The sequence below is a fragment of the Macrobrachium nipponense genome, chromosome 40 (assembly GCF_015104395.2).
Source record: "Macrobrachium nipponense isolate FS-2020 chromosome 40, ASM1510439v2, whole genome shotgun sequence".
Lineage (NCBI taxonomy): Eukaryota > Metazoa > Arthropoda > Malacostraca > Decapoda > Palaemonidae > Macrobrachium > Macrobrachium nipponense.
Window position 1 is genome coordinate 19,231,132 of NC_061101.1, and position 13,392 is coordinate 19,244,523.

Genomic DNA, 13,392 nt, shown 5'->3' on the forward strand with positions numbered 1-13,392 from the left:
CCAAAATTGGCTTTTATTAATAAATTACTAAATTATATCGTATATGTAGTATACAGTATACTGAAGGCTAGGCTACTGTATTCGTATATATATATATACAATATATGTACCACGATATCCTCTATCTTCTGACAGACGGCCCGGAATTCCACGGCCGCCTGCCCCTACGGCCGCGGTCTCTTTGATCTTTGCTGGCCGCTGTTGGCTCGATCCCGGATAGTCAGCAGGGGAACGAGAACGTCTCACTCTTTCGCTGCTCACGGATCTAGAGCGAGAATCTTGTCTAGATCTCCAAGATGAAGGCTCACTTAAGACAGAGATAAGTTCGTCTCTATTAGCATTGGCAACGTTTTCGAGCGTCGGCGAGCCCGGCCTCGACCTTCTATCCAGACGGACACTGCCTTCCACGAACGTATCCGCCGAGGTTGCCAACTCTCTATTTTCCGTACTTTTAATAGGCGCCTTATCGTCCTTCGTACATATTTTGAACGGCCTTACGGGCGAAACTGGGACCTGCATTCCATCCTCTGCTGCACCTTTCGCCGCCAACGTCGATTTTACCATTGGTATCGCAGTTTTTGCGATCCGAACTGGCAACTCCGCCTCGGCCGCTAGCTCGCCGGCCGTCACCTCTCTCGCTTGTTCGGATTCTTGCGAACGGCTTCGTCTGCCAACCTTGTGCTTAATAGCCACTGATTTTCCGACCTTCTTGCTGACTTGGAAATGACAGTCTTGGTCCGAAGAAGAGGAAGAATTGATTCTTCTCCTCTTAGCCCGAGGATCCGCCAGGAACTCCCGAATCCTCCTCCAACGCTTGACTGGCGCTCGCCGTGACGTTATTGGACTTAGCGATGACGCCGAACTAGAGGAAGAAGATGAAGAAGGCGAATCAAACTTTTTCCTTTTGTCTCTCTTATTCATTCTCTTCTCTATATCCTGTAATTTCTGCATTACAGTTTGCATTGACGGGTCAGAAGGCGTATTAGCGTCTGGTTGCAGCGAAAAAGGCCGAGAATCGGTCTGTGACGTCATCACGCCTGCCATATCAGAGTGTGACGTATGTTGTGACATCATCCCTCTCGTAGGGAGAGACTGAGAGGTTTCTGCTGGCAACCGCACGTTTGCTGCCAAACTACCTCCCACGTTCTGCATCGCTGTAAATACTGAGTGGGATGGTGAAGCCGCGGCATTAATTCCCATAAATTGCAAGCCCGGGGGATGAGGAACATTCAGCGCTGCCGGACCCTGCTGGAACCGTGGCGTCATATAATGCGCAAGCAGACCATCCAAGGTTGGTACGCCTGGTAGGCCTAGCGCTGACCACGTACCATCTAACCTATGCGCTTGAGTAGCAGGAGCCTGGAACAAAGATGGCGGATCTCCCCCTCTACTTGCTGGGAACAAAGGAGAGTGCAAATTATTCATAAAATTACCCAAGGCCCCTCCTGACGTTTCCGATACAGAACCGCTAGGAGAAACCGAAGGGGTATGAGACAATTCAAAAGCAGGTGGAGAAACATATGGAGCAGCCTGGTTTATTACCGATACAAAAGAAGCCGGTAAGGTTTTGGTCATCCAAAGATGGCGTCACCCCCCTTCCTTTTGTATTGGCTTTTCCCATAGAAACTTCTTCCACTGTTCCACCGACCAACCGCGACAAACAGAACACGGATTAGTAACCGTACATACGTTTTCCCTGCACCTACTACACGTTGGATGAGGATCCGTCGACACCGAAACGGTAGACGATCCCGATGTTGAGGCAAAATTCTCCATCATACCACGTATACACTCTTACCACACACTGATCACACTTGGAGAAAGAAAAGGAATGAAAAATAAAAAATGAAATGGATAAAGAACGGGCAAACTGAAAAACCGGCTTTAAATGAGATAGACAGTAACACGTCTTATCTTAAAGGCGGTAGGAAAATAACTGATGGGTCACAGGTAGCCGTGGGCATTCTGGGTATACATGCCCCGTGACCTGGTATAGATGCCATTAGTCCCTGGATCTCACAAGTGTAATTTTAATTCTACCGGTTTCCAGCTTGGCGCTAGTAAATCCTAATGTTAAGACCGAAGGTTTGTTTCGTGTATGAACAATTAATAATTAGTATGCCATATATGTATAAAGTATGCAGTGTAGTGTAAGCTAGGCTACCCTATATCACGGTAGTAAGTCGACTACTACCTGTAATGTAAATATATATCTGTCCTATTCTCATTAACGTCATTTGTAACGTAACTATGGCAATTTTTTTTATTATCGTACAATGGTTGAAATGCAAGAAAAAAGGCTGTTTGTATCAGATTGGTTGTTCACTGCAAATCAGCTTTTTCTGGCTGTGTGCATTTTCCAAACAAGTATATCATTACTACCGATACTTTTACTTTTTTAAACTTAACTAGAAGATGGGATAGATTAAGAGATGGAGGAAAAGTTGTTAGCCTAACTAAAAAATGGAATAGATGAAGAGGAGGAAAAGAGGTGAGCCTATTGATAAATTTTGGTCTCGTAAATTTAACTCGTATGATACGTGAGATACGCAATAAAATAATTCTTTGAGGGTGAAAATTTGGGGGTCGCATGATATGCGAGTATATACGGTAGTTATCAGCCATTTCCACAGATGAAAACCAGACTGAGCAATTCACAGTGGCACATATAATGTGTAGGTCCTGCATAAAAGTAGCCCATTAGTGATAAAAACTACCTAGTGTTAGCTAACTATATATCACTGTACTATAGGCTGCAAAACTTTTCAATGGGTCTTAAAGTACTTAGCTTGATTAGTGTTACGAAGGAAAACATAAGTGAAAGATGCATAGTTGAACGATCTACAGAGCACACCCTGGGGACTAGTGAACACTTGGACAGAACAGTGTAATGAAAATGGCCAACTACTGTTGCTGTCACATCTGTGCAAGAGACGTAGAGAGCCAAGGTAGTTAACCCTCCTGTCCCGAGTCCTTTATATTCTGTCATTGTGCCAACAAGCACTATTCTGGCTAAGACCAACTATATAAGAGAATTCTTTGTAAATAAATAGTTGTCTTTCTTAAGGAGCCATAGGGGGACCATTAGAATGTAACTCCTTGGAGGATGAATAGCAGCTGTGCTATAAAATAAAAGATACATATAAATAATTATTTGCAAGCACCTGACTTTACACATACCAATAAAATTTGTTCCCATAACCGTAATTCTACACATGCATATCATAAACAAAGCAGTAGAACCAAAACCTGCAATTGTCCAGGAAGTCTGAACAAAACAAAATGTATGTTACTCTTAAAAAATAATAAAAAGCCTTTACCGAAACTACCTGATAATTAGTATAATCAAAGTTAGCAAACAAAAAATAAAAACTTCAAAGATGGATATAAAAATTTAAAATGATTTTAGGTCAGCATCAATAGTTATGTATGACCTTTTACATACTAATAACAAACAAGGCATGCACTTTCAAACTCATCATTACATTCAAGTCACTTCAATATTCTGGTTTGTCTTGCACAATTATGCAATGAATGATATCCAGCATTTACTTAACACCCAGTACCTTATTTTGACTTAATCATTACACTGTCTGAAATGTAATTCATAATCTGATTTCTTGAAAGAAAGAAAAGTTAAAGAGGCAAGGTCTCAAAGACGTTTACTGGTAAAATCCAACATTCACAGATAAGTTAGCATTAGACACTAATTCTATTACAATCATACAAGTGTACTGTATAGCAGAATCAGTTAAGATCTTAACCCACAACCTAGTCCTATATATCCTGGTTGGTCTGCTTATGCACATGCATATACAGTCACATAAGAGAGGAAAAGATCAGAGAAGAATTCGAGAGCTATGATAACTAATTTTAAGAACATTACGTTGAGTAATTATTGTTATAATTGTTAATAAGAACCCTATTCATATGGAACAAGTCCACAGGGTACATTAACTTGAAACTCATGCTTCCAAAAAATATGGTGTTCATTTGAAAGTAACAACAGATGGTAATAAGAAACCTTGCCCCCTCTACCCATGGGGGCAGACCAGCAGCATGATGATGAAAAATGACAAATTTTTTAATCAATTTGTATTTTTCATTGCTAACAAACCTGAGGGCTTATCAATATAATCTAGCACCAGCTGGAAACCAGTTCAACAATAATCAGACTGTAAAGCAAGGAATCTGTGGCATCTGGCAACTCATGCTTATACGAGGTGGAAACTGGTCACCAACCAGGCTTGGAACCTTGTGACATGCAAGTCTTTCTTCCAACCCAGGATATGAGAGGGGCAGCTAGAGGTAGGCAGTTAACCCTTAAACGCCGAAGGGGTATATTAAAAATCGTCTTCCGTGTGCCGAGGGGGTCTCGGAGTGAGCGCGGAAGCAGAAGAAATATTTTTTTCAAAAAATCACAGCTAGCTTAGTTTTCAAGATTAAGAGTTCATTTTTAGCTCCTTTTTTTTGTCATTGCCTGAAGTTTAGTATGCAATCATCAGAAATGAAAAAAATTATCATTATCATATATAAATAATGCGATATATGATAGTGTGAAAACAAAATTTCATATATAATTGTATTCAAATCGCACTATGAGCAAAACGGTTAAAGGTAAAAAGTTAATTTTGTTGCTGTTGTAATGTACACTAAATTGCAATCATTTTGGTATATAACACATTGTAAAACGATAAAAGCAACACAGAGAAAATATTATCACAAAATGATGCATGAATTCGTAACGCGCTGACGTAAACAAATATTTTTTTCAAAAATTCACCATAAATCTAAATATTGTTCTAGAGACTTTCAATTTGTTTCAAAATGAAGACAAATGACTGAATATTACTATACTGTAAGAGTATTAGCTTACAATTGCAGTTTTCTACCATATCTGATGAGTTAAAGTTGACCGAATGTCGAATTTTTTTATATATTTGTTTTATATGCAATTATTTCGGAAATTAGAAAAGCTACAACATTCAAATATTTTTCGTTTTATTCTACATGAAATTGCGCACATTTTCATATATAAAACTCTATGAAATGCCTAATATGAAATGGAGCAAATATTCCGAGAATGAGACGTACGCACGGAGGGAAGGAAAGTTTTTTTTTTAAATTCACCATAATTCTAAATATTGTGCTAGAGACTTCGAATTTGTTTCAAGATGAAGATAAATGACTGAATATTACTAGACTGTAAGAGTTTTAGCTTACAATTGCGTTCTTTTACCATTTCGGCAGTCAAATTTGACCGAACGTGGTTTTTTTTCTATTTATCGTGATTTATATGCAAATATTTCGAAAATGAGAAAAGCTACAACCTTCAATTAGGTTCTGTTGTATTCTACATGAAATTGCGCACATTTTCGTACATAAAACTTTATGTAACGGCTAATCTAAAATGGTGCAAACATTACCACAATCGTACGTATCATTTTTTCGGAAGAGTTACCGCGCGGACATAAGGAAAAAATTTTTTTTTTCATAAATTCACCATAAATCGTAATATTGTGCTAGAGACTTCAACTTCGTTGGAAAATTAAGGTAAATGATTGAATATTACTAGAATATAAGTGTTTTAGCTTAAAATTGCGTTTTTTGACCATTTCGGTAGAGTCAAAGTTGACCGAAGGTTGAAAATGTGTCACTTATCATTTTTTATATGAAAATATTTAAAAACTGATAAAAGCTACAACCATGGGTTGTTTTTAGTTGTATTGTGCATGAAATTGCACACATTTCCATATATAAAACTTTATGTAACGGCTAATTTAAAATGGTGCAAACATTACCACAATCGCACGTATGATTTTTTTCGGAAGAGTTACCGCGCGGACGAAAGGAAAAAGTTTTTAGTGCGGCAAGAAAGAAATTCGCACTTGTGAGCCTGTGTAACGATTGTAAACAAAACAACACCTTGATCCGTGAACTCCCAGCATCCCCCAAGGCGCGTGATTCAAAAGTTTTCGGCTGGTAGGCCTATAAGTATTTTTCCGCGAATTTTAAAAAAAACTTTTGTATGTAGACGTAAAATACATCCAGTCGGCACTCGAGAGACAAAAAATACGTCCAGCTGGCGTTAAAGGGTTAATGTCAAGACCTCAGGTTTGTTAGCTATCAAAAATACAAATTGATTAAAAATTTGCTTTGTTCATGGGCAAAACAAACATTCAGTCTTAACAATAGGATAGACTTATATTTGGAAGGCGGTACAAGTACCCTGAACCAGCAGTTGGGGGTTCAGCCCACCTGACCACCCTTCCTAGACGATCAAGTTCTAAAGAAGGGCGTCTGAGCCCATGAGAGAATAGATAATTATAATCAAGTATCTAAAAACTCAGCCTGCTGGGATTAAACACAATGAGAAATGTCCAGATTCATTGCATTTGTGGAAGGTAAAGTGAACTCTGTCTGTTCTAGCAACAAACCATGTAGGCCACAGGGTATGTTACCACTCCCCCCTCCCCTTGTTAAGAGAGAGAAGTAAGTGCTAATGAGAAGCAGATTTGTTTACTGTATAGGAACAAACCAAATAGGTCCAACCAGTATGGCTGCCACACTCACCTGTATCAGACCAGTTCCAGCTTATGATGTCTTATTCTTCAACCTACCCGTAAAAAAAAAAGAGAGACCAGCCATCTCACTCATTCTCTCTTCCACACAATCATCTTAGGTAAGATACAAACTGTCATGCTAGGGGCACTTGTTGGGCAGCAAACCATCGGACCCAAGGAAAAAGTGTCCAAGGACATGTGGGCAATGTCCTTCAGGAAAAGGAAGTGAATGTGGTCTACCGAAGCCAGAAACCAGCATTCAAAATCCTATGAACAGACAAAGTTCTTGAATGCCAGAGAGGAACTCATTCCTCTGATGTCATCTGCTCTGGGTTCACAATTTTATCACAAAATTAAGCTATGTAAATTTAACAAAATCCATACAGTAATACCTTGAAATACGAGTATAATTTGTCCCTGGACTGAGCTCGTAAGTCAATTTGCTCGTAACTCAATTCAATTTTTCCCCCATTAAATAACTGACAAAAATTTAATCGGTTCCAGCCCTTTAAAAACACCCAAATCAATGACAATAACAATGGAAAAAACATGTTTTTAATTGCTATACTGTATAGCCCTACTGTACACACACAAAATGATATAATAAATGATTACTGTGATATGAAATAAAAAGTGGTTTTATTATGAGTTCTTACCTTCGAGACAGACAATAGCGGCTAACAGCTCATGTTTCTCGATAATTTCATGCTTAATCTCCATCGTCATCATGCCTCTTTCTTCTCACTGCCAACCTTACCACTTGCTTTCTTAGGACTCATCACTTATCAAAAGGATTGTTCATAAATACAGTGAAAATCACGTAAATAATGCAAACACAACACAGGAGATGCTCGGGATATGTGTATGGAAGTCAACGACCACGTGAACTGAACGAGTGAAGCAGACTCATCCATCTAGCGTTAGCATCTGTAAGCATGCTTGCATCTCAATATTGGGCTCGTACCTCAATGAAAAATTTTGCTCGGAGGCTGACTCGTATCTCGAATGCTCACGTGTTGGAGCACTCATATGTTAAGGTATTACTGTACTGAAAGGCGGACTCGCACCAAAGGACAACTCACAAAAGGAAATCAACTTTAAAACAATTGATAATGAGGTTCCAAATGCAACAAGGCCATGACAGGGTTTTAAAAACCATGGAAAAAATCCGGTGACCTCGTCTCCAGGATCCCGCCAGTATCTAAAAGTTTCACACAAAAAATACCAAATTTGTAACTAATTTGTATTTTTCATAACTAACAAACCTGAGGTCTTAACATTAGGATTTACTAGCGCCAAGCTGGAACCAGTAGAATTAAAATTAAACTTGTGAGATCCAGGGACTATTGGCATCTATACCAAGTCACAGAATGCCCACGGCTACCGGTGACCCACCAGTTATATTTCTAACCCAGTTTAGACTGCTAGAGAGGTGGTTCGAGGTGGGCCTTTACCTGTTAAGACCTCAGGTTTGTTAGTTATGAAAAATACAAATTAGGTATTTGTTCATATACGGAACAAACCTTCGGTCTTAACATTAGGATAGACTTACTTATTGGAGGGAGGTAAGTCTCTACAACTGACTGGAAGTTTGCCACCTTATCCATTTCCGAATATATAGGGAAATTCTAAGAGAATGGACAATGAACCTAGAACCAAAGATATAAGCGAATCTATTGGTTTCCCTCACTGGGTGCTGATACCATTCTATGGTTTACTCTTGTCCCTTGCAACTGGATCCACCCTCACCCCTCTCTTCCCTATTATCTAGAGGGGTGTGTTGCTACTGAAAAGTATATCATAACCTAATATAGCTTCACAGTATGGCTGACCACCTCACCTGCATCTAGTCCGTTCCAGCACATGACGGTACTCTCCTTCATATTGCCCGTAGTTAAAGGAGTAAGAAGAAAGTAGTAAAGAAAAAAGACCAGTCATTCCATTCATTCTACTTTCATACCTTCATCTTAGACGCAAACTGACCCGCCAGGGGTACTGGATGAGCTATATCACTTGTTGGGCCGCCACCACTGGACCCAAGGAAAAAGTGTCCAAGGATCTATGGGCAACGTCTTTCAAATAAAATGAGGTGAAAGTTGTTTGGCGTTTCCACACACCAGCTTTCAGAATTCTATCCACAGACATGTTCTTCTTAAATGCCAGAGAAGCACTCAAGCCCATGATGTCATGAGCTCTAGCTCCCACCTGGCTATCTGACCCTCTGTCTTCTGTCATATAAGCATTTCTGATCGTCTCCCTTAGCCAAAACGATATTGTATTCCTGGACACTTCCTTCTTGTTCCGTCCTGTACTTACGAACAACCTCCGGCACCCTGGCCTGAGGTGCGTTGTTCTTCTTAAGTACTCCCTTAGTGCCCTGACGGGGCACAGAAGCATCTCATCTGTGTCATTGTCTACAAAGTCTGCCAAGGAAGGTATGGTAAAGGAGTCGAATCTGCCGTCTACTATTGTTGGGTTTTGGGTCTTGGCCACGAATTCTAGAACAAACTCAAATACCATTGACCTCCAACCTCTTGAGTGCTTTATGAGATATGACAGGCCATGTAGCTCCCCCACCCTTTTGGTTGAAGCCAGGGCCAATAAGAAGACTGTCTTCAGGGTCAGGCTCCTATCCGTGGACTGCCTTAGTGGTTCGTAGGGGGGTTTTGTCAGACTACTCAGTACCATGGTCAGATCCCAATCTGGGGCTTTTAGTTCCTTTGGTGGACATGACTGTTCAAAGCTCCTCATCAGCATGGCCAACTCCCATGAAGACAAAATGTCCACTCCTTTCATTCGTAAGACTGAGGCTAGAGCCGCCCTGTACCCCTTCACTGCAGATACAGACATATGCTTTTCTGTTCTGAGATATATCAGAAAGTCTGCTAACTGCTGAATAGTGGTACCGAGTGGAGACAAGTTCCCTCTATGACACCAATCACAGTATGCTGACCACTTTCCTTGGTATACTGTCGCAGATGATTTTCTGATATTTCCTGCCATCTGAGTTGCTGCTTTCTGCGAAAACCCTCTCGCTCGGAGGAGATACTTGACAGTCTCCCCCCGTGAAGCGATAGGGACTTCACCGACTGGTGGTACCTCTCCATGTGCGGCTGACACAGTAGGTTGCTCCATGGGGTAACTCTCTCGGCACATCTATTAGGAGTTCCAGTAGGTCTGGAAACCACTCTGCCTTCGGCCATAACGGAGCTACTAGGGTCATCTTGAGGTTCTGAGACCGCATTACCCTGTTCAGAACCTGACGGATTAGACAAAATGGAGGAAATGCGTACATGTCCAGATTGTCCCAAGGGTGTTGTAGCGCATCTTCTGCTACTGCCTCTGCGTCTGGGACTACCGAACAATACACTTCCAACTTTTTGTTGTACCTGGTTGCGAATAGGTTTATGATCGATCTTTCCACAATGAGCATCCTGTCCACTACCTGTTGGTGCAAGGACCACTCCATTCCCAGAATCTGATCCCTGCGGCTCAACTTGTCGGCCACTATGTTTCTTTTTCCCGGAATATACCTGGCCCTGATGTCTACCAGGTTCTCTACAGCCCACTGATGAAGTTGAACTGTCATCACATGTAACTGCCGAGAAACTAGGCATCGGTAAATTGTCGCTTCGACCAGTTTGCGTGATGTTACAAAATCCCATGCACAAATGAGTCCCAACTTTGTCGCTGGAGCTGGACTACCTTGTCATTACTATATCGTGACGATATGAAGAAAGAGAGAGAGAGGAAGAGAGAGACGAGAGAGAGAGAGGGGGGGGGAAGGAGAGAGAGAAGAGAGAGAAGAGAGAATCATTGATCGCTAATCTGGCAACACTCCTTCCTGTCACTCACATTACCTGACATATTTGACAACTCTGGACTTCAAGCTTCTGTGTAGTTAAAACGAAAGATGAGGGAAAGAATTCTTAATACGTATCATTTTGTTATTACAATTATATTATTATTATTATTATTATTATATTATTGTTGTTAATAAGCATATATATAGAGAGAATGTGTTATCATTTTTAGTATTTAAAAGCTTGAAAACTTATAAATTACATAAAAAAACTGAACAAAAACCTTTGCAGGGTTTCTCCAGGATTCGAAAATGTTGCGTTCGCATTCATGTGTCTGTGAAATACTTGTATATGATACTTAGTTAGGTTCCAATGAAAAGTTTGCGCTATTGTGAATTCGCGCAACTTGAATCGTGTAAGACTGAGGTAGGTATTACTGTATGCTGACAAGTCCATATACTTCCTAATGAAGATTTCTTGTTAATATGCAATACAATGCATTACAACCTACAGTAACATGCCAAAAATACAATGGCCACTAAATTGAGAACAAGTAATACTTTCATATCTAAAAGTAAAACAAGCTAAGACAACCTACCTTTAGTCCAGTCAGGGGGATTTCTATCATCTGGCACATTTTCATTATTCCACCACCCTCCAGGGCCACCACCTCGACCACGACCTCTGCCACGATCTGTTAAGGGGATACTCTTCATACTATAGACATATAACCTAATATATTCTATTGCTAAAATATCTTCAAATATTTCTCTCAACTTAGAATTAATATGAGTTGCCATGACAACATTACTTATGGCTTAATGGTTAAGTTCTTTTCAGAATTTCCTCTTACCTGGCCCAAATCCTCTGCCACGCATGTTACCACGACCTCGACTTCCTTCACTAAACTGGTCCTGGTTCTGCCATCTACCAAAGTTGGATATTAAATTAAAATATTAAACAATGATCAGTTCAATTATTCTAATTTCATAAATAAAAATAGACAAATCTAAAAGGAATAAAAATAAAAGTACAACTGTTTGAATTATTTGGGATTATGATGGAAGGTGGATGTTCAATAAAAAATTGACAGAAAATAACAGTAATTATAATGGCTTAAGCATTTTCTTATTGACTCTATACCCAAACACACAATCCCTAAAAGGATACAAATTCGGAAGAAAAAAAATGGCGCTTGAAGGGGTGCCTAATGGAATTTTCCAAAATATTTTAGTGCTTCCAGGTGTGCTGTATGACCCATTATTGAAGGCAACTCACCAGGGGGCAAAATATGGTTAAGTAACCTTTAAATGATATAAACAAAATTACCAATTAAGGAGTAAAAGGCACCACTATTTAGTTTTGTCTGGAAGATAAACGATGAATTTTAATCAATTTGCATTTTTCACAGCTAATAAACCTTTGGTCTTAAGAATAGGATGATCTTCTAGCGTCAACTGGAAACTGTTTAAATAACAATCAAAGATTGTAAAGTAAGGCATCAGGAAGGAGATCCACTTTTAGTATACTATACCACTGATAGATTTCCTTTTCATAAATATGAAATTTACTTTTTTGTTTCCTATCTTTTGATTTCATCTCTATTGGTAGACCATATAGTAGTTTATTCCAAAATTTCACAGGAAAATTTTTTTTCCAGACTCAGCTAACTTTTCATTTAATTTGGACATTTTGAATAAGTGTTACCTCTACCCATCTTTAGCATACAAATTATAAAGGTATATGGATTTTGTTAAGATGTGAGTGGAAAAATCATAAGTAATAAAATTATATCAATTACCATATTTTCATAAGGTGTATTTTAACAGAGATCTTTCACATTCAAAATTGATCCCTGATCCTCTTTTCCTTCCGAGAGCAACCAGATATGCTGGAAAGCAGCAACAATATCCAGCAAATGTGCCTCACTACTGAATTTCCCAGTTTCAGAGGTCCTTTAATCTTCACACTGCTGGACTGTGGAAGTCTCGCTGAAGACACTGTGCAATTGGAACTTCAAAAGTTCAAGCGAAGATACGATGTATTATCCTACAATAATTCTCCTTGTATTTTAGTAATTTACTTACATTTCCAGCTATGTATCTATTAATTTGATAATTTATTTTTTCTTTGCTAATAACTGATCTCTTCTTTCTGTATTTACTATTACCTCCTGTCACATCTTTCCACTAAACACCATATTCATTGGAAGCTTGTTCCATGTGAATAGGGTTCAAGTTCTGAATAATAAAAATAACTGATGGCATATAAGACCACTCAACAATTACAAAATGGAATATTAATAAAAAAATTAAATTTTTTACTTTTACATGTATGATTCACGGTTACTGAAATACTGTACACAGCAACAGTATAGGAGAAAAAACTTGGACAAAGCTTGTAACTAGGACAGAATGAAAAATCCTGTTAATAATAATTCTGGAGTAATTCACAAAAAACCAAAGCAGCTTGGGTATAGCAGAAATCATTATACTTCCTTCCACCTCTGCCTCCAAAGGATAACTCCAATTATGACAGTGAATTATGAGTACAATACTGTACTTAAATTTGCTAAAACAGTAAAATAAAACTTAGACTAACACAAGGAATTACCTAAAAGTCCATATAATAAAATGACAAAGTATCTCTATACCCATTACAGAATGGTATGCCTACGAACCCTCCAATTCCAACTCGTCTACAGCTGGTAAGAACCCTTGATTCAACCCCTCCCAAAAGATGCCAAGTATATCTGATGGAGACTGTCTACATTAAAAACCTCCATTTACTAATAAATAGTGAAGAAGAATTACCCTCACATATTATCGTACAGGAGTTGGCCCATATTCCACAAACTTTATGCTAACCTGGTTACCAGACAAAAACACAAATCAAAAGACAATAGATCTTGATCCCCTCTACTCAAAACAACCACCATCATCACATGACAAGGAACTTACCATACCAAGAACCCATGGCTGCCTATTCCATCCTAGTTGCACCAAAGGTCTGGAGTATATTGGCAA

The 13,392-nt window shown here is 39.2% G+C and overlaps 2 protein-coding genes across 2 annotated transcripts in view; one reads left to right on the plus strand and one right to left on the minus strand.

The window, feature by feature from the left end:
* The window catches only part of LOC135212188 (uncharacterized), a 218,018-nt gene that overhangs the window by 16,507 nt on the left and 188,119 nt on the right, over positions 1-13,392 (plus strand). The window lies entirely within an intron of this gene.
* Positions 10,951-13,392, minus strand: part of LOC135211781 (spidroin-1-like) — a 51,337-nt gene continuing 48,895 nt past the window's right edge. The window contains exons 7-8 of the mRNA XM_064244993.1: positions 11,220-11,293; positions 10,951-11,060 (exon numbers count right to left, since the gene is read on the minus strand). Coding sequence (XP_064101063.1) covers positions 10,951-11,060; positions 11,220-11,293 — 184 coding nt within the window. The remainder of the gene's footprint in view (positions 11,061-11,219; positions 11,294-13,392) is intronic.